General features: G+C 48.8%; 1 protein-coding gene across 13 annotated transcripts in view; it reads right to left on the reverse strand.

Annotated features, from left to right (window-relative positions):
- AFDN (afadin, adherens junction formation factor) overlaps positions 1-22467 on the reverse strand; it is a 110744-nt gene that overhangs the window by 35328 nt on the left and 52949 nt on the right. For 7 of the 13 annotated variants that reach the window (XM_065930979.1, XM_065930983.1, XM_065930976.1 and 4 more), the window contains exons 9-19: positions 17976-18070; positions 16961-17223; positions 12026-12095; positions 10552-10670; positions 7979-8040; positions 7671-7876; positions 5524-5544; positions 4647-4792; positions 2900-2994; positions 2261-2526; positions 209-352 (exon numbers count right to left, since the gene is read on the reverse strand). In XM_065930979.1, coding sequence (XP_065787051.1) covers positions 209-352; positions 2261-2526; positions 2900-2994; positions 4647-4792; positions 5524-5544; positions 7671-7876; positions 7979-8040; positions 10552-10670; positions 12026-12095; positions 16961-17223; positions 17976-18070 — 1487 coding nt within the window. The remainder of the gene's footprint in view (positions 1-208; positions 353-2260; positions 2527-2899; positions 2995-4646; positions 4793-5523; positions 5545-7670; positions 7877-7978; positions 8041-10551; positions 10671-12025; positions 12096-16960; positions 17224-17975; positions 18071-22467) is intronic. The other 6 variants (XM_065930981.1, XM_065930988.1, XM_065930987.1 and 3 more) reach the window with 1 other exon arrangement.

Raw genomic sequence — 22467 nt, forward strand, 5'->3', positions numbered from 1 at the left:
CCCCGCCCTGGCTTTCCAAGAACCTCGTTCCCTGAATTAAATCCCCGTCTACTTAAAATGCTTATGTGGTTTCTACTTCTTGCATGGAACCTTAACTCCTACAGATGTCAACCGCAAAAGTGACCTTGTAAGATGATCAAGTAAACTTTCTCGCTCTTTCCTCCTTCCCCCACACAGACGTGGTGCGTGGTGACGACGCCCCACTTACCGCAGGGACAAAGGGCTCGTCGGGGGCGCAGTGGTAATTCTGCAGTAAGGCCTGGAGCTGCAGGGAATTCAACTTGAAGCAGGTGCTGTTTATGTTTGGAATGTCGTCAGGTGCGTACTTATCCATCGTAAGCAAAGTGGTTGCCTATGAACAAGCGACAGAAACTACCATGATTTAAAAGTATTTCATAAATATTCCTCTTTATGTGATATTTGGATGGCGTCACCGACTCGATGGACATAGGTCTGGGTAAACTCCGGGAGTTGGTGATGGACAGGGAGGTCTGGAGTGCTGCAATTTATGGGGTCGCAAGAAGTCGGACATGACTGAGCGACTGAACTGAACTGAAGTAACTTGCTAATTTGACTTTAAAATGCAAGGTGTTTTTAAGAAAACACTTCCATTCACATTACCTATGTACGTCAAGTTGAACTCAAAGCACCGCCCAGTTAAAGGTGTTGGATGACGTCATGTGTGTGTACTTCACAGATTCAGTCGTGTCTGACTCTTTGTGACCTGACGGACTGTAGCCCGCCAGGCTCCTCTCTCCATGGACTTCCCCAGGCAAGAGTACTGGAGTGGGCTGCCATTTCCTTCTTCAAGGAATCTTCTTTTATTAAAATTGTGTGTATAATAAGACTCAATAATTTATGCGCAGAAACCATTTAAAAAGCCTTAGGAATTTTAAACACTTATATAACCATTTAGATTACCATTACTAAGGTCTGAATAAAATAACACTGTAATAACCTTTCTAATAACTAGCAGATTCAATCAAAGTAAAAAGGCAGACATCTCTACACTGTATCTCTTTAAGAGATTGAGAAAAAAAATACAAAATTACTAAAAATAACAAAACAGGTTTTACAGATACTCTTTCCTTAACTGCACAGCGCCAGGGTCTAGTCTCCCAGCACCAGGCAACCCCCAGAGCGGGCGACCCGCGAGGACCAGGCTCCTGTGTGTCCCGTGTCCCTTCTGCTGCTCCTGCCCTCTTCCTGGTGATGTGATGAGTTTCTGAGGAGGTGTTCACAGTCCTCTCTCTTTTATCTGTGTTTCTACTATAGGTTTTTGCTTTGGGGTTACCTTGCTTGTGGTCTTAACTTTCCGTATCATGCTGGAGTGCCATTGATTGACAGCGGAGTGTTAACTTTCCGTATCACACTGGAGTGCCATTGATTGACAGCGGAGTGCTAACTCTCCGTATTACACTGGAGTGCCAATGACCAACAGTGGGGTGTTAACTTTCCGTATCCCACTGGAGGGCCACCGACCGACAGCGGGGTGTTAAGTCTCAGGTGGGCAGCAACATGATTCAGTTATATATACACACGAGTCTATTCTTTTCAATTTCTTTTCCCATTTAGGCTATTACAGAATACTAAGCAGCGTTCCCTGTGCTATACAGGAGGTCCTTGTTGGTTATCCATTTTATTCTTTGTATCTTTAAAGTGCCAGTTATCATCCATTTTTAAATCAGAGTTTATCTTTCAGTGTATATAGCTTTACGAAACACACCTCACGGTTCTAGGTGTTTACTCTGCTAATCACCACCTGTTATGGGCTGTACTGTGTCTTCTGAAATTCACACTGTGAAACCCCAAGCCTCAGGGGGTAAACCTGGGGTAAACTTCGGACTGTGACCTCATCTGGAGAAAGGATCTTGAGAGAAGGAATCAAGTTAACCGAGGTCAGTAGGTCCGGGGTCCCTATGAAAGGCAGACGCTGGGTCAGAGATGTGGCCTGAGAGAGGCCTCCTGAAGACGGAGGCGCAGGCGGGATGCTGGAGACCAGTGGCAGCAGCGCAAGGCTCAGGAGCCGGGGCACGCTCTCTGTCCGGGAACCAGTGCGCCCGCCCTCAGTCTCAGACTTCTGGCCTCCAGGACAATGAGCTTCTTTTGTTTAAGCTACCAAACTGCTGTACCTCGTTAGAACGGCCCAGGCAGACGAGCACACCACTGTTACCCTAAGCGCACGTGATGACCCCGGGAGGTGCCGAGACGCCCCAGGGGAGCTAGAGACGCTGGGGACCACACGGCTGGCCCCACCCACCTGCACGATCCGGCTCAGGTGGCAGTCAGCCGCCAGCTCCAGGCCCTGCTTCTCGGCCCAGGCCTCCACGTGCCCGAGCTGCTGGCGGAGGATGGCGCCCCAGTAGTGGGAGCAGAGACCCGACTCAGGGTCGGTCACCAGGCGGTTGAACAGCCACATGTTGATGAAGTGGAAGAGCTGGGAGAAGAGCTGGATGGTCAGTGCAGCATTGACCCGGCAGCGACGCAGCAGGGACATGGCGCCCGTGAGCGTGTGCAGCACGTCGTCTGTGAGGGGAGAGGGCTCGCGGTCAGTGCACAGGGCCCGCCCCCGTCTGCTCAACACCTGCCCGTCCAGCCTCACGCCGGTGTCCACCACACCAACCGAGAGCCCCAGCAGGGCCCCCAAGGTGAGAGCTGTTCCTGCATGGGACACAAGGGGGTTCCCCACACCAGCAGGACCGTCCCGTGGACTCTGATCACACCCGCCCCTCAGAGTGAGGACGCTGAAGCGACCGCCCCTCAGACTGCCGACATTAAAACGACCACACCCCTCAGACTGCAGACACTGAAGTAAGCGCCCCTCAGACCCCAAATATTAAAATGAAGGTAAATGCAGAGGTGGGAAGGAGGGGCTGAAGCATAAAGAGAAAGGCCTAACCTATTTTTGGTCTCTGCAGACTGTCCTCTTCAGGGTCGTCCAGAAAGGCGGGCATGTAATTATTCAGCTCTGACTGAAGACAGTGAACCAAGTACCTGAAAAACACTGACAGCTTTAATCACCGCAGCATGATGCCCTGCTACTATCACATAGGGAAAACAATCTCTACTGTTTGGAAATATTTTCCATGTACAACATGTATGTAATAGTTTTCCTCTCAGGATTCCTGAAACACATCTAACTGAACTCACTTTACTAAACCAACACACTCTGCATGGAGCTATCTATGCTTCAGTTGCGCTCACATACTAGTAAGGTAATGCTCAAAAATCCTTCCAGCCAGGCTTCAGTAGTACGTGAACTGAGAACTTCCAGATGTACAAGCTGCGTTTAGAAAAAGGCAGAGGAACCAAAGATCAAATTGCCAACATCCATTCAATCATAGAGAAAGCAAGAGAATGCCAGAAAAACATCTACTTCAGCTTTATTGACTAGGAGAGAACCTTTGACTGTGTGAAACACAATGAACTGTGGGAAATTCGTAAAGAGATGGGAATATCAGACTATCTTACTTGTATGTGGGTCAAGAAGCAACAGTTAGAACTGGACATGGAAAAACAGACTGGTTCCAAATTGGGAAAGAGTACATCAAGGCTGTATACTGTCACTCTGCTTGTTTAACTTCTACACAGAGTATACCATGTGAAATGCTGGACTAGATGAAGCACAAGCTGGAATCAAGACTGCCAGGAGGAATATCAATAACCTCAGATACACAGAGGACACCACCCTTATGGCACAAAGTGAAAAGGAACTAAAGAGCCTCTTGATGAGAGTGAAAGAGGAGAGTGAAAAAGCTGGCTTGAAAATCAAGTTTCAAAAACTAAGGCATCTCAAGAGGGAGGTCTAGACGCATGCGCACCCGTGGCTAATTAATGCTGGTGCATGGCAGAAATCAAACCACGTTATAAAGCGATTATCCTTCAATTAAAAATAAAGTGAAAAATAGAAAACAAAGGCAAAAAACAAGTAAGATCATGGCATCCAGTCTCAGGCTTCAAAATCCCTGTGAAAGGTTACTGCAGCCATGAAATTAATAGACACTTCCCCTTGGAAGCAAAGTTATGACAAAACTAGACAGCATAATAAAAAGCAGAGACATTACTTTGCTGACAACGGTCTGTACAGGCAAAGCTAAGGTTTACCAGTTGCCATGTATGGATGTGAGAGTTGGACCATAAAGAAAGCTGAGCACTGAAGAATTGATGCTTTTGAACTGTGGTGTTGGAGAAGACTCTTGAGAGTCCCTTGGACTGCAAGGAGATCCAATCAGTCAAACCTAAAGGAAATTAGTCCTGAATATTCATTGGAAGGACTGATGCTGAAGCTGAAACTCAAATACTTTGGCCACCTGATGCGAAGAGCCAATTCACTGGAAAAGGCCCTGATGCTGGGAAAGACTGAGGGCAGGAGGAGAAGGGGCGGCAGAGGATGAGATGGTTGGACGGCATCACCGACTCAATGGACATGGGGTGTCTGAGCAAGCTCCGGGAGATGGTGAAGGCCAGGGAGGTCTGGCGTGCTGCAGTCTATGGAGTGGCAAAGAGTCGGACACGACTTAGCGACTGAACAACATTTACACTTCTTGATATCTATCTTCAGTTAGGGTGAATAAAAATCCTTAAAATGAGTTCTGAAAATTTAATGAGAAAGCATGACTGAAGTCTTTACAGAAGTGGGCTCTTACTTAAAGGCCATCTGCACCAAGTGCGCCAGGACGTCCTGTGCGTCCAGTGTGATCCGACTGAGGTCTCGGTCCTGCTTGATGAAGTTGAGCAGCTCGGATGCGTTGGCCATCCAGAAGGCAAGGGCCCCTGCAATGTTCTTCTGTTTCTGCAGACAGAAGGCAGCTCCGTAAGCAGCCACAGGACAAACAAACAGTACAAACGAAAGGAATGCTCCTGAAAAAGTGCCGAAGATAGACCAGTACCTCCCCATTCTCGCCAGGGTACTGAGCACAGATACCAGATACTTGCAGAGGAATTTGGGTGCAGATGCAGCGATGGGCAGTAAGCCCCACTGCCAACTTCTCAGGGTTCAGGTACAGACATGGCTCTAGTGAGCAACAATTTACTGCATCAGTGGGGAAAGGGGCCGTCAATATTACAACACCGAATTGGAGGCTGCACTTTATCTGGTAATCTGTGACGCACACACACACACACGTATCCATGGTTACCCACCGCCACCCTGATACTCGAAGTCACTGGCGTGGACACCAAGCAACTTGGTATCAAGTACTGATCTATCGCATCATCTCCCGACCACATGAGCAGGCCAGGCAACCTCAGATGAGATCCAAAGAATAGGAACCAAGGATAAACAACAAAGAGGAGAAACAGAACTTTTGTCATTTCATATCCACACTGAAGTGCATTAAGCAAAAGTTATGAAATGCTGATAAAGGTTGCACAGTCAAAAAAGGATTTTAGTACTGCATGTTCCAGCTGCTGAATGAGTGTTATGAGCCTCAGTCCGGTTGTTTTGTACTCTGACATGGAAGCAGCACGAGAAACTCAGCTAAGCCAAGACAGCTAGGATCGGCTCCCAGCAGCAAGTCCTACCTGATCAACCTGGTCTACTTCCTGGAGAAAAACAGACGCGGGGAACCAAGCAGAACGAGAGAAAGAAACTCGTAAACAGTCATGATCGTTAAAAAAAAATCAAAACACTAACATGAAGGCACGACATGAGGGCATGACATTTAGTTATGCTACTCCACATTACACACTCCTTGTGGCTGCGAGGAGCTCGGGAAATCTGGGGCATAAAGGGTGGGCTTCCTACTCTTAACGTTGGCACAAAAACTAAGGGAATTCCTAGACTTTGTCTGTATAGAAGATGTTGCAATGAACAAATGAATACACTGATTTCTTTGAAAGATTTACAAACAATGGGCTTCCTAACGTCTCTGAGGGACACTGTGTGTTTCAGACGACCTAAAGGTACATGACTTCAGAGTCTAATCCCCTGGACCAGCTAAAAAGGATGAAGACACAGGAAAGACCAACAAAAACAGCAAGAGTTGAGAACTCTAAAACGTATCAAAAACTTGCTATTATTTCTATACTAGAAAGGAGTAAATTGCTTTTTCCAAGTAGGTTTCTTATAAATTTAAGACTTTTAATTATTCCAAAATTCCTCCCTAAAAATTCAAGGTTCTTTCAATCACACGCTGAACCTAAATCTTAAGTCTGAAAGCCTTAAAAATGTGATTTCACTGCCAGTTCCAGTAAGAAAAGCCCATCAGAAGTCTGTTCCATCTGCTGATGGGAGTTTCATAATCTGAAATCCAAGCACGAGGGAGACAGACGGCAGCTCTGAACGACCGCTGAAAAGGAAATCCACGTTTGTATATAAAATAACAGGAGTAACACGATGGTGCCCAAACAGAACGAGCTTCCTTTTCATTTACTTCCTCCCTCAGGGGAAGACTCTTAAACTCCTCAGAGTCACAGGCTAACCACTCACACAGGAGAAACCTTTTTTGGAAAATGTTAAAAAAGCCTTCTATGACAGTTCTGAGGGAATGAAAAGATTAGCGTGCCTCCAACTATCCTGACAGGAGAAAAGCAACCAAATCATCTAATTGTGTTGCTTGAGATCACGTACCTAGAGTGTCACAGGTGAATAATGCTGTCAAGTGGTTTAGGAAAACTTTTTTAGAAGTCTGTAAATTTCCTTTTAATGACTTTAAAGATTAAATCTCCAAGTTACCTATAAGTGTGAAAACCTGTTATGCCAATTTTATCAACTATAGGCAAACAGGACTTCCCTGGTGGCTCAGATGGTAAAGCGCCTGCCTACAATGCGGGAGACCTGGATTCAATCCCTGGGTCGGAAGATCTCCTGGAGAAGGAAATGGCAACCCACTCCAGTATTCTTGCCTGGAGAATCCCATGGACGGAGGAGCCTGGTAGGCTACAGTCCATGGAGTCACAAAGAGTCGGACATGACTGAGCGACTTCACTTTTCATAGGCAAACAGTAATAAAGGAAACAAATCATTCTAGAAAGAAAATATGCTAATTTCCTGAAATTTGAAAACTGGTTTACGAAAGAAGTTGAGCCTGATTTTCACTGTGAGTGAGAAATGTCATCACGCCCATGACACCTACGCCCATGATGGGAACCCAGAGGCCAACCACCAGCAGCCTGGTGGGGTCACCGTGAAAGAGCGAGTCCTTTTTCACAGCAGCTGAAAAGATTCTGCAGGTGGTCGTCAGGTACCCACGGGGCGGGCGATGCAGAGAGCTGCTCAGTGGGCAAGGGGCCTGTCAGGAGGGACAGGGACCCTGCGGAGCTAGGCACAGGCATCTGCACAGTGCTGAGGGCCCTGAATGTGACCCGGCTGCTCACTTTATAACGGTCTATTTTACGATATGTGAAGTACTTTTTAATTCTCAATACCCTCTCACAACTAGTGTAATTTTAAGGGTCTTTTTCATGACCACTATGTGACCACAAAGAAATTTTCTCTTCCCTTAAATTTTGTAGAAAAGAAAACAAAAAAAAGGTTTACATTTCCTTTCAACTTTAAAAGCTATACAATTTAAAATCCTGCTTATATAACTTTTGCTTTAGAAAAAAATTATTCAGATAAAGTCAAGCATGTAAGCAAATCTGAAATGTTAAAAAAGAAACTGACTTAGTTGATTTAAAAGTTATCGCCATGGTCATGGGCTGGTGCGGCCCTGCAAGTCGGCACTTACCTGGATCACCCCTTCCATCATGCTCACCATCTTGTTGACGATGGCCATGACTTTGTGCGTGCGTTCCGCAGGGCTGACGTCAGGTCTGTACTGGCTGGACAATACATACCGACACGCCATGTATAATACGTATGTAGGTGACAACTTAAAATGGACTGTAGAGCTATTAGTGTAATTTATAATGGCAGATAAAAATGAATCTTCAGCTGTGAAAAGATTTCAAAAAAGAAAAAAAAAACATGAAAACTCAGATGAGGAAAAATGGAACAAGAAATAATTCACTACCAGTGGAATGTGAAATTACTCACAACTTTCCCTGAATTCAATGCTTGCAGGCAGAATCAGGTCAGGCCCGGGAGCATCCTGAGTTCTGAAAGAGGAAAGTGGGCATCTGTTAAAACCAGGTCACATTAGCTAAAAGCACCCCAACAAACAGTGCAGATTCTGCAACTATTTTTAAAAGTCGATACTGTATACAGAACTTTGGCTCATTTTCACGTGGAGTCTATTCCAACATGCGGGTGAGGGAAAGGGGGTCATCCCTGCCCGGCTGCTCATGGGTCAGTTCCTGGGTATCTGCTTCTGTCAGGAGAACACACCCGACCATGATGGTTCAAGTGACAGGGAAAGACACCACCGGGAGAAAGAGAACGTCCAGACCTCGCTGAGCCTAAAACTGAGCTCTCACACGAGAGATGGAAAAACACCCTAACAGCCAGACACCGCCTGCCTCTCCCGGTCAAATCAGATGGGTGGTCCCCACCGGGCCAGCCCGAGGCCGCGCTGCGTCAGCATCTGTCCAGGCGCACGGCGACGGCACCTCAGGGTGACTGAGACAGCTGACCACAGGCTACGGGCCCGGCCCGGAGACCTGCAGCAGCTCCAGCAACTGCCTCGTCCCGCCGCGCCCACCTTCTCCACGCACCAAAGACACAAGGGGAAGATACAACAGGAATCCATCCAAGCCACCACAGACGTCACAAGTAAAAACCAAAACCTTCTTTTCACAAAATTACGTGCTTCCGAAGTTACTACCCAGTCTATGATTTATTAATTTGGATTTAACTCCACACTTCAGGTATAAAAATGCTCTTAGAAACATAATATAATTCTAAAGCTCAATTATTTTTAATACGTCTTTCTTACACTGCCATATTTGTAAACATCTAGAACTGCAGACAAAGGACTTATTTTTCAACTTAATACCCACAACATGAACCTGGATAAAGTTTACCAATTTTTTTTAATGTTTTATCACTTCAACAAATCTAATAAAAATAAGGCACTTAAATTCTCACTGAAAACTTTAAAAAATGTCACTGATACTTTAAAAGTTATCCCCATCATTCAAAAAGATTTCTTCCTTGACTAAAATTAGTATTTAATCATTCACTGAAGCCTCTCAGATTTTATGACTAAACCAGTGAAGAGAACTAGAGATGCGAAAAACAGAGATTGAAACCAGGAAAAGCCACATTTCCATTACTGTCTTCATATCAACAAAGTAACACAGATTTATAGTTCAAGTAAAATTTTAATAAGTCTTGGCAAAACAAATGACCTTGCAAGAAATTTAATTAAAATATATGCTCACAGAAAAAGTAATTTCTGACATACAATTAATCATCACATGGCTATTCTGATGCCATATTATCATACTACGTTTACTTATTAACTGTATATTTATTAATTTTTCATATCCTGAAGGCTTTATGCCAATCAACCTACCCCTGCCACATCTCGGCTATTTGCTTCTTCAAATACCTGTGGGCTCAGAACCACGACACATACATCCCGATCACCCTATAACCAGACGGAGGTGCTCTGCACAGGACACTAACTCAGCATCCTGAACGTCTTAGTCTAGAACACACTGCCAAAAACAAGCACGGACACAGAAAGTAGACCACCCGTTATTATAGCTAAAAAACTGCACTGTAATTCACACTTAATTATAAAAAATTCACCAAACATGCTGAATAATAATCAAAAGCACACAATAAAATCAAAGTAAAAACATGAGGCTCCCATTGGAGCCTAGATATTTAATTACTGGGGTGAATGCTGTTAAAATCTCAGGAGGCACAGTGCCCTCTGCTGCCAAGACTTCACAACTGCACAGGCCGCTCGTCACTCAGCTGGTCCCCGAGCAGCCCTGACTGAGGCCCTGGTTGCAGGATCTGTGCTGGGACGGCCCGAAGGGCTCCGTCAACAATCTCAGGGCCACTGCTGACGGTGCCGCTGCCATCTCAGCACTGAACTGAACCATCTGCCCTCCCACACCAAAACATGCCATGAGTCACAGGGAAACAGAACTCCGACTTATTAAGGTGACACAAACTTAAAAATCCTAAGAAAAGGAAGTAACAAAAGCTCCAAGCTCTCTGTTCAAAGGATTTACGCAAAAACAACACCAGGAGAAGAAACGACATCCCATTTGTCAGTCACTGGAGCAGGAGACAGGGCGGGTGGCCACTCCATGACTCCCAAACACATGACTTTAATGTCATTTTAAGCCTGAGCACTTCTTCTAGAAATGGGTAAAATGACTAGGCTCATCTAAATATAAAAATTACCAAATTATTAAAATCTTCTAAAAATTCCCTTTGTCTATACAGAATAGCTACCACATTTAACATAGAAACATTTTAATTCAGACTGCTTCCTATTTCACCTAGACATGGCCGAGGTATAAAGCGAGGAATAGGATTGTTGATGAAGCATTTTCTTTTTTAATTTGATGACATGAAAAGGAAATAACCGTAAGGTTCTGCCAACATCCCAGAGGCGTCAGCTGGACCTCGAGAGCGGACTCCTGACCCAGTCCCCTCCGTGCCCACCCCCCCCGCCCCGCCCTCAGGCACCCAGGGCTCGGCCCCACCTGCTGTCCTGCCGGCGGTAGTCCAGCTGCTGCTCCACGCGGACCATGGGCTTCACCATCCCTCGCTCGGCAGTGCTGGGGGCGGACGGCGTCCTGTCGCTGTCCAGCCTGGCGGCGCTCTGAGCCAAGGAGACACAGGCGTGTAAACAGAGCACGCGGCCAACCGCGTGTGACACCTGGTGTCGCAGGGGACACGGGCGGGGCCGGGGGGACAGCGCAGACCGGGAGGGGCCACAGCCTCACACCTGAGCACAGAGCCCACGTCCCGGGCAGAGAGCAAGAAGGCGGCTCGGAACCCCCTGCTGGGGCGTGGGCAGAGAGGGCCCCCGCAGCGTCTGGACCCCACGGCTTCCTGGGTCAGGACGCAGCGGAGAGGGCACATGCACGGTGTGAAGATGTAGGTGTCTGTTTTACGTGTGAGTTCTAAGAGAGGATGCGCAAGCTCACTCATGACAGCGCAAAACCCAGTAAAGGGTTCAGTGCAGAAACCAGCTCACTTCCCGCCCTTCATCGACACAGGAAGGAAAGCCACACAGCAACCCACAGGGGGCACGGACGCCCCTCCGAGCAGTGCCTGTGGCCTGCAGCCTGCAGCCGGTGGGGAAGGCGACCGATGCTCAGAGGACCATCAGAACAGACCAATACATGTAGGGGCAAAGTTCACCACAGCAAAAATCTCTGCAAGACTTCTCACCACACCCCTGTAGAAGCTGACCGCAGGCACTGAGCCCGCCAAGCAGAGATTTACACTGTGCGGAACCCATCTCCCCACTCCTCACATCGCCCCCAAATGAGGCTACACAGCCTGCTTTGAAAAGATACTTCTCTGCATGTTGTAAACAGCGTGTAGTATGATGTTTATATTACAGAACAGTGACAGGGAAGGGGAAAGAACCAGCTACCCCATATCCCAGCCACCAACCAACCCACGCCAGGAACCAGCAGCAAGACAGCAACTACGGAGAAGCAAAACGCCTGCTGTCTCAGGCCCCAGGTCGGGGCGGGGGAGCCATCTCCCCAGCGGTGGGCCAATACCTAGAGAAGGAAAACGCCTGCTGTCTCAGGCCCCAGGTCGGGGGAGGTGGCCCCTCCCCGGCGGCATGCTGCTACCCACAGCAAGCACAGGGCAGGCGAGGAGGGTCCCGGGCAAGCGCGGTGACCGCGGAGAGGAGGGGACGGCCGGGAGCTGAGACCAAGCTGAGGTCACAAGAGCAGCAGCCGTGACCTCTGGGGTGACCTGATTTGAGCGAGGAGTCTGGTCCAGAGGACAAGGCTGGGATGCACGGCCCGGAGAGGAAGCGGAAGATCCCGGACTCTGCAGCCGTTCCCGCGGACCACCAGAGATGAGAGCGGGCAGAACGCCCACACGCAGGCCCCGCAAGGCCTGCACCAGGCTTCCCTGCGGGGTGGTCGGCGGTTCGCCACTGCCGCCTGCCACGCTCACACAGTCCCATCGGCGACGGACAGCACCCACCTTGCTCGGAGGTAAGGCCGCTCCACTGTGAACGTCTCCGCCTAAATCGAAAGTTGTCTCCTGTACAATTCTGTTGAGATTAAAAAAGAAAGCCACAGAATTAATAGCTCTCAAATGATCAGAGGCAGTCTCTTCTTCATAGTACAAATTGGTAAATATCCCAGTGTTCAAAGATCTTCAAGAAATCACTTTACTGTCAGAATATGAATCGAATGAATAAAAAAAAACTACACTAACTTATAAACTGTTTTTTCTAACATATACTGAACGCTCTCAAGATCAGAGTTTTTAAAACTAGGAACACAAAATTGAAAAGAAGCATAAAAAAAAAGAAAAAAGCTCTTCCACTGTGCGAGTTTCTTAGTTTTCCAGTGTAACATGGACCCGTGTGCACTGCATTCTGGATATGTGAACAATTACAAAGTGACTCTATCGTGACTTTGATGGCAGAGCTCACGATGGCATGGCGTTCAGGGATGTGGACGAGATGAACACGCAGGTCCATTGACACAGCACCAGACCGATCACCCCCCACTGATCATCAACACCAACTGTGATGTCCTGGGGATACCCCACCACCAAAGCTTTGAAGACAGAGACCCCAAGTCTGCAGCTAAGAACACACACACATCATGCATCCTTTGAGGAACCAGAATAAGAACAGCAAATGAAGACTGAGTGTAAATAAATGAGACAGGGACTAAAAAGACAACGGAAAAGCCCCTAAGAGACGGCTCTTCTAAAAGGTGAGCAAAACAAACCTGCAGCTAGACCGACCGAGAGAAACAGAGACGACTCAAGTCAACTGGGAATGAGAGAAAAGACACATCAGAACACACCACTATGAACAACAATCCACCGATTGGACAACCCGGAAGAAATGGATAAACTTCTAGAAACAAAAGCTTGTAAGACTAAAGCATGAAGAAATAGAAAATCTGAACAGATTAATCACTGGAAAGGAGGGTGAATCAGTAATCAAAGACCTCCCAACAAACTAAAGTCCAGGACCAGATGGCTTCACCGGTGAGTTCTACCAAACATTTAAAGAAGAGTTAACACAAACGCTCAAACTATTTCAAAACACAGAAGAGGGTGGGGGGACACGTCCACACTCACTGTACGAGCCATCATCACCCCGATGCCAGAAACAAGGCAGGGACACCACAAGGAAAGAGACTTTCAGGCCAACAGTCCCGCTGAGCACAGACGCGGACGTTTCAACAGAACACCAGCAGCCCAATGTAACAGTGCAGTGAGACGCTCATTCACGAAGATAACGGTGACAGATCCCAGCAAGGCCAGATGGTTCAACACTCACAAGTCAATCCACGTGGTACACCACGTTCACAAAAAGGAAGGGTAAAAATCATGATCATCTCAACACACACAGAACAAGATTCCACAAAACTCAACATCCATGCATGGGACCCCCGTGGTGGCCCAGTGGTGAAGAGGCTGCCTTCCAATGCACGCGGCATGGGTTCAATTCCTGGTCGGGGAAGAAAGACTGACCCCACCTGCTTTGGGGCAACTGAGCCGTGTGCCCCAACTAGAGAGGCCCGTGCTCCGCAGCCAGGAAAACCTGGGTGTGGCAGCGGGACCGCAGGGCCAGACAGTGGCTGCTTCCACACACTGGCAATGGTACCAGCGCGGCCAGGAACAGTTCCAATTTACAATGGCATCAAAAAGAATAAAGCACCTAAAGTTAACCAAGGAAGTAAAAAACAAATACACTGAAAATTTTAAGACATTCATCACAGAAATGGAAGAAGACACAAATAAATAGAAGATACTAGATATTTGTGTTCATGGACTGAAAGAATTAATATAGCTAAAATGTCCATTCTACCCAACCTAAGACCAGAAACTATAAAACTGAGAGGAAAACACAGGCAGGACACTCTTTGACATAAATCACAGCAAGATCCTCTGTGACCCATGTCCTAGAGGAATGGAAATAAAAACAAAAATAAACAAATGGGACCTAATTAAACTTAAAAGCTTTTGCACAGCAAAGGAAACTATAAACAAAGTGAAAAGATAACCCTCAGAATGGGAGAAAACAACAGCAAATGAAACAGCTGACCAAGGATTAATCTCCAAAATATACAAGCTGTTCATGCAGCTCTATACCAGAAAAAAAAACAAACACCCAATCAAAAAGTGGATGGAGAGACATTTCTCCAACGAAGACATACAGACGGCTATTAAAGACGTGAAAAGATGCTCAACCTCATTCATTATTAGAGAAATGCAAATCAAAACTATAAAGAGGTATCACCTCACATGGTTAGATGGCCATCTTCAAAAAATCTACAAACAATAAATGCTGGAGAGGGGGTGGCGGAAACAGAACCCTCTGCCCTGTTGGTGGGAATATAAACTGATGGAGAGTCCTTAGAAAAAAAAAACTAGGAATAAAACTACCACATGACCCAACAATCCCACTACTGAGCATATACCCTGAGGAAACCAAAACTGAAAAAGACACGCGTGCCCCAACGTGCATCGCTGCAGTCTTTACAGCAGCTGGGACACGGAGACAACCCAGCTGTCCCAGACAGACGAGCAGAGCGGCTGGGGCACACACAGCGGGGCATCACTCAGCCATAACGGGGTGCATTCTGAGTCAGTGCTCATGGGGTAGATGAAGCTATTACACACTGAAGGGCAAGTCAGAAAAACAGTGTATTAAAACACATATATCTCGAATCTAGAAAGACGGTGCTGAGGAACCCACGTGCAGGGCGGGGTGCATTCTGAGTCAGTGCTCATGAGGTAAATGAAGCTATTACACAGAATGAAGGGCAAGTCAGAAAAACAGTGTATTAAAACATAATATCTCGAATCTAGAAAGACGGTGCTGAGGAACCCACGTGCAGGGCGGCAGTGGAGACGCAGAGGACAGATCTGTGGACACAGCAGGGGAAGCAGAGGGCGGGGCGCGCTGAGAGCAGCGCAGAAACACGCACGTCACGTAAGGAGAGACGGACAGCCACTGGGAACCTGCCGTGTGACACAGGAGCTCAAACCCGGCTCTGCGACAACCTGGACGGGGGAGGGAGGCCCCGAGGGAGCGGACATGTACACCCACGGCGGATTCACGCTGACGTGTGGCGGAAAGCAACACAGCATTGCAAAGCAACTACCCTTCAATCAAAAATAATAACCAAAAAACCAAGGTGATACACTCAAACATACTGGTGGTGACCAGAGGCAGAGGGCTTGTGAGTAGAGGGAGGGGGTATCGCGCAGGGCAGTGACCAGAGTTCAGTGGTCAAGAGAGCAATGCTGAGTTCTCATATAAGAAATAAACTCCTGTAACTCTGATGGCGAGGGACAGCGCCCACATTTATTGTGACCATTTCATGTATGCGCAAATACTGAATCAGTACATCCCACACCTGAACTAGCATGTAAATTATATCTCATTTAAAAAGTATACATATATGTGTGTAAAAAAGACTACACGAGTTGCTTACCTAGAAGTTTATGTAATGGTTTAACATTAGAACAATAATACTAATTTTTATAAAAATGAGAAGTCTGTTCTATTTACGGATGTACATATAAGTACTGGTATAATCAACTACTAAGCAGTTTCCACTAGTTTTGCAGGAAAAAGATACTAGAGATTGAGTTTCATAGCAGCACCACCCTGACACAATCTCGGCTCATTTGGAGACGTGACTAGACCAGACCCTGCAGCCCCGCAAAGCAGGACCCTCTGGGGCAGGAGGCCGAGTTCTCAGACACACTTCCCAGCAAGACTGAAAGACTGGCTGTAACAGGGGACACGGGCAGCTTACAGAACCGCGCTTGTGACAGTGATGCCACAACGAACACCACTGGCAGAGAGACAGCGCAAAGCCTAGTAGCCAGCCCCACTGGACAAGGGGCGTGGTGAGGAGAGAGGGCAGGCAGAGGCTGGAGGCCGCGCGCCGAGGAGCCGGCAGGAGGAGAGAGGGCAGGCAGAGGCTGGAGGCCCCACGCCAAGGAGCCGGCAGGAGGAGAGAGGGCAGGCAGAGGCTGGAGGCCCCGCGCCGAGGAGCGGGCAGGAAGGAGAGAGGGCAGGCAGAGGCTGGAGGCCCCGCGCCGAGGAGCCGGCAGGAGGCAACATGAGGAGACTGAAAGCCCAGGCAGGGCTTGAAGCACGCGCCCCGGGAGGCTCCAGGGCGGGTGGGGGCCAGGGCAGACCTGCGCTGCCCGTGGCCTGGGCATGCGACCCCAGGGGGCAGGCTACGCACCTGCTGGCCTGAACACCAGCAGCAGAGCCGTGGGCCAGCACACTTGCTAACAAGTTACTATCAGAGAGGACGTCTTCCTCCCGGCCCCGCAGACAATGAGCATTTCCTTTCCTGCCACAGGCCTGGGTCGCAGGTCCTCAGAGAGGCACTAGATGGAGCCACAACACATTTAAATTCCTTTAAAAAGACCGTGTTTTATCACTGGAGAAGGAAATGGCAACCCACTCCAGTACTCTTGCCTGGAAAATCCCATGGACAGAGAAGCCTGGTAGGCTACAGTCCATGGGGTCACAAAGAGTTGGACATGACTAAGCGACTTCACTTTCTTTTCTTTCCTTTCTTTTATCGCTAGTAACAGAAAAGGTACATACGCCTCAACAAAAAAACCCTTAGTTGTCTAGATTCAGAACACTGTAACTCAAAGTATGGCTTTAGAGTTATCAGCTAAAAGACAAAATTTAAAAAGAATTTAAAAAACCAGCCACAACTTCCAATTTCAAGACGAGGTCAAGACCTTTCTTTCTTCTTCTCTGAAATCAACCCAAACCAACACGAACCTGAACCACAGACCACACACTTTGAATTTTTAGAAAATAAATGACAAAGCACACAGTCCATGGCTAATTCGCATCTGTTCCGGCATGATCACGCCCTCCAGAGTTCTCAAAGGCACGTGTGCTCTTACCCAGACTTATGTCTGGGGCCCTTCACGGTCAGGCCCCCGTCCACGGATCTCTTGGGGAGCGTGTGGTCCTGGCTGGGGTCCACGAACTTAAACACGTGGGACGCCCCGAACTGCACCTTCATCCCGCTCTGCAGCATCGTGGTCTCCGAGATGCGCTGCCCATCCACGTAGGTCTCAGCGTCCATGCTTCTTGGCGTGACCGTGACCACCCCGTCCATGTTCGTGAGGTCACAGTGATGGGGCTGAATGCCTGAACCAAACAACTGGGAAGGAAGGAAAAGCCAAGGAACTTCCGTCAAGCATAGAGCATTTAAAACTTAATTTTAAGACCCTGAGTCCCCCTTTCATGATAAATACAACCTAGCAAACTCTGGATTCTTGGTGGTTTCAGGGAACTGCCCCCAATAGTAAATAGTAAATAGTAAAACAGTAATTAAATACTGTCAGAAGAACTGTTTTATTTTTAGCTTCCAGGAGCCTGATGCAAGGTGTACCATAACTGCATTAGAAAGCATACAGTCATCGCGAGTGCTTATGAGATGATAATGGATCCGTTCGGATGGATTGCTGGATCGCTCTGCTGTGGCAAGTACGGAGACGGAAAATGACACGGGTCCTCAGCCCCACGGCTCCACAGCTGAGCAATGAGGGCACAGAGAGTGTGCGGCCTGCCGAGCTCGGCCCCAGGAGGCGAGGGCCAAATGTCCTCATTCACAGACACGCAGGGCCTGGCCCAGTCCAGCCCGAGCGCAGCACTGAGTGGGCGTGATACCTGCCACCTCCTGGCACCTCCCACTGCGTGTGGGACCCGAAGCGCTCTTGCTCGTATTCTCTCCTTAATCCTGAAGCACCCTATAAGAGCAGCCCCGTGTCCCGGAGAAAAGCAAACAGGCCAGGGCCCGGGAACGGCTGGAGGACAGCCACTCACACCGCAGCCGGGAGCACGCACGCTGTCCACACCGACCGTCAAGCCGCTCTCACGGCCCCGCCCCGGGACCACCCGCCCCCCGCACACCTGGATGGAGCTGTCGTCGAACTTCTCGGTCCCCACCTCCGTGACGCTGAGCTGAAGGCGGTAGAGCTTTGGCTTGTCTCTGGAGTCAGAACCATCTACGGGAGGAGAATAGGCTTCACTGCGAGCTGAGGGCTCTCGCCATGTGATTTGAAACAAGCAAGCAAACCACAGGCGATCTTTGAAAAGACACACCCGCTCTCAGTTCTCAGGGTTTCTTTTCAAAGAACTCCCCAGGTTTACATCATGCAATTTAACTAACTGGATACACAAAATACAAATAAAGATATGAATGTTGCAGTTTCTGTTTATTACACGACAAGGTACTAACACCAATGTTCCCACTAAGTTTTCTTATCTCGTAAAAAATGCTTCCCGACCACATGGTCCCGGACCCGTCTGGTGTTAAATGAAGACCAGGGAGGAGACACGCGCCTCCCGACTGGGCCATCGCCCCACGAGCCCACCACACCGCCCAAGGGGGAAACGCGAGCCCTGGGCTCTCCTGGATCCGGGGGCAGACCCAGGGAGGCAGTCCCACGCCACCCGGCCGCCACCGCACTGAGTCCTGTAGGAACGGCGGTGAGGCGCTCACCTCCGTGGAGCGCAACTAGTGAGAAGCACAAATGGAGACTGGAGCTTTCTGTGTCATTTTAAACTTCCCGGAACCGCGGAGATGTTTCCCCTGGCTGTGCATGAACTTCTCTGACCTGACGGGCTGGCCTGGGGGGCGGGGAGGAGGGGGAGGGGGACCACACGTGCTGAGACCCCTGCCCACTGAGGCCAGGCCGCTCGCCCCCACATCCCGGCTAGCGCAGGTCACTGACTCCAGCCCCGGCGCACTGGCGGGACGGGCCTCAGCCCCGACACGGCCACACCAGGACGCGGTCCCGGGCCGGACAGCAGCCTCACAGGTCCCCGTCGCACCAGAGGCTCGCTGACTTCAGACCCACACCAGAGCACACACAGGATGATCTCACAGACCACAACAGCGGGAACACGGACACACAAGCCGTCAGGACGGTCGCTGACTTGTGAGTGCACACAGCAGGCTGATGACAGGTTTCCTGTCTGCAAGCTCCTGCAGCGATCCTGAGATCAGGCGAGGAGGAGACCAAGCCGGGTCCACAGACTCGCCGCGAACAGACCCCGCGCAGGGCGTCCCTGTCAGAGGTGGCCGCACCTGCGGCCTCTTCTGAGCCGTTCTGTTTCACCTCCAAGTGCTGACCCAGAAGGAAGCAACCATTGTGTGGGGCCTTCCTGGACCGGCCGGTTCCGTCAGACCTGCCAGGGGCGTGTTACTCTGCTGGCTTTCAACACCTCGGGCAGCCCTGGGGTCAGTCCCGGCTGAGAGGCACCTTCGGCCCTGGTGCCGGCCGCTGCGGCCGCTTCCTCACCCCTCACCCCCGAGCTCCCGCGAGGACAGCGTCTAAAACAGTCTCTTTACATCCGGCACTCAGCGCGGAGCGTGGGCCACAGCGTGCATCCCGTAAAGACAGGGTGGGTTAACACTGAGTAACTACTAACTAAAAATGAAGAGAACAGAAAATGCAATATGGCCACACAGAATCACACTAATGAATCATAAAGAAAGCAAAAGAAGCAAATTAGTGATCAAGAACAACTGTCTCAATTACAATGCTTAAAAAAAAAACCAGAAGAACAAGAAAAATGTGTTTAGCGGTGAAAGAAAAATGCAGTTGCTTTCTTCTTAAATTCTGAACGCTTCTGAAAGGCCTCTTGTGAGCTAATAAACTGACGATACAAACTTTTTTACACGGACATTACAGTCAGGAATTTAGAAACACAGAAAGAAAGGGAGCGCTGCAGACTTCCCCGTCCTCTCCTTTCTCACCACTTCCCTGTAGCAGAAACTGGCCAGCAGACGAGCAGAAGCCACCTTTCCGAGTCCCTCCTTTCTCACCACTCCCCAGAAATCCCACGAGAGAGACACCCTCACAGGTGCGTCCTGAGTACCCCAAACGGGGGCCACAGATGCCGGACACAGAATGGAGCCCGGGGGCCATGCGGAGAATCGGAAATGAAGGCAATGTGCAAGTAGCCAACTTCTCCTCGATGGTCCGCGCCCCCCTCCTCGGCAAAAGCAGTCATCTCAAGGGCCAGACACACGCTACAACTGTTGCTTTTCTGTAAACAGGGATTCTGTCAACACTGCCTCTGCCTGGAGGGCGGGAGCACCCTTCTCCCTTCAAGGACAGCAGCTCTGGCATGGCCCAAAGGCGGAGGCAAGTCCTCCTGAGGAACCCGACCACACACACCAGGGCTTCTCCCACATTTTGCACTTTTGTCGTTCAGCCCCGCCCGACTCTTTGCGACCCCATGGACTGTGGCACGCCAGGCTTCCCTGTCCTTCACCATCTCCTGGAGCCTTGCTCAAACTCATGTCCATCGAGTCAAATAGGTATGTAACAGAATCATATGGTTCAAAATTCAAAAGGCACAAGTGCAGGTGAAACATCCTCGCCTCCACCCAGAAGCAAACCTGCAGCGTCTACCTTTAGCAGATGGAACAACCTGATACCCAGATTCTTCCTTTTCTGGTGCTCACACACCTGTTAGAGACCCATTCAGGGCTACCAACAAGATGCATAAAACCCGGTCAGACGTCCAACACCTGACTAACCAGTGTTTCCTCTGAAATTCACCCTGAACTGCATTTGCCAACCCTGCCACCACAACTCCGCTGCTACGCACTCTGCCCTGCACGCTGGTCTGCTGTAGCTTTCGTCACTATCCCCAGCTGTAAGAGCAAAGAGCAGAGCCCACTCTGACACAGCCTGAGAGCCAGTCCCAGGGCGCCTGCATTCTCACTGACAGCACGCCCACAGGGCCAGCTCTGCCTCTGCCCCTGACCACCTCCTCTGGGCGGCCGGCTGGACAAAGGGGCTGGGGTCCTGTCGGCCACCCCGCGCGGATGGAGGGAGGGGGACTCGCGCACGTGAGGAGGGCTGACCAGGACCACGGCCCAGGCGCCGTGCTGGACACCGGAGACACCCCGTGAGGAAGCGAATGATGTTCATGTGCTCAGAGAGCTCACACTTCAACAAACCAAGACAACGTTAAGAAACCATCAAAAAAGAAATGTGAACTTTACTAAAACATGACTATTGAGAATATTTTCACTAACTCTACTGGAAAAAAAAAATCCAAAAAACTAAGTCTCCTCAAATAGAACTGGCATAAAAACTAAGAACACTTTAGTAACGTTGATGACTATATCATACGTATTTTTGGTACATGCCAGGTAAAAAAAAGAAATGTATTTGTCTCTCTATTGTTTCATTATTTTACATTACGAAATTAAAAAACAGGAAAATATTAAAGAGTCCTTTTCAGGAATAAAATAACAACTGAAACATGTCTAAGACTCTATTTATGTATTATATCAAACCAGGTGATAAACACTGGGTTCGATCCCTGGGTTGGGAAGATCCTCTGGAGGAGGGCATGGCAACCCACTCCAGTATTCTTGCCTGCAGAATCCCATGGACAGAGCAGCCTGGAGGGCTACAGTCCACGGGGTCCCACAGAGTTGGACACAACTGAACAACTAAACACAGCACAGGTAATAAATACCACTTGTTTCTATTTTTCTTTAAAAAAAGAACAAAACCCCCCAAACTCCAAGTTTGGCTGGTATCTGATGAAAACCTGTATGATCAGTTTGAACAAAGTGAAGCAATGACAAAGTGACAAAGACGCTAAAAGGTGAATAAGCTTTATATATGAGAATGTATTTGACTGTTACATTCGACATGCAAAAAATGACATTTAAAATATAAAAACAGACCAAAAAAATAATTCCACGTACTATTTAAGATAGACTCTACTGCACAAAATTTCAGACACAAACCCCAAGTAAGGAAGCAAAGCTCTGCTGACAAGAGATGAGTTTCAATCGGGAGAACGAGGACAGCCCTGAGGACGCCCTGCATCCGGCCTGGAGGGCCCCTCCAAGGCCCAGGCGTGAGTGGCACTCGTCGGCCAGCGGGCTCCTCCTCTGCAGCCTCCTGGGGCATCACACACGCAGCCCTCCCCACGAACCGTGCCACTTCTCTGCCCAGGCCCCTGCTCTCTGGTCCTGGTCTCAGGCTGGCTGTTCCCCGACCATCTCCTCCTCCCCCGCCTCGCCCCTTCTTCTTGACTGTCTTGGGGGAGAGGGGAGTCGAAGGTCAAGAAAACAGCTCTCTCCCTTCCTCACTCCAATTCTCACCTAAAACTTATCCTGAACAAAGGAACTGGAAATTTCTGCAAAACAAGCTTCTTTTAAATGAATTCTGGATATGGAACAATTACTAGATACATATAAAATGAAAGGACATTAAACTCTTAGGAAATGTTATTTATATTAATTGAAAAATGAACACATCACGCATGTGGTCAGTTCACATTATTCTGCCCGTGAGGCGGTTAGTGCTCCAGTTAAGAAAGTAGTAGGAAGCATAGCGTTACCTTCAGAAGCGTGATAGCCGTA

Source organism: Muntiacus reevesi, chromosome 3 (genome assembly GCF_963930625.1).
Source record: "Muntiacus reevesi chromosome 3, mMunRee1.1, whole genome shotgun sequence".
Lineage (NCBI taxonomy): Eukaryota > Metazoa > Chordata > Mammalia > Artiodactyla > Cervidae > Muntiacus > Muntiacus reevesi.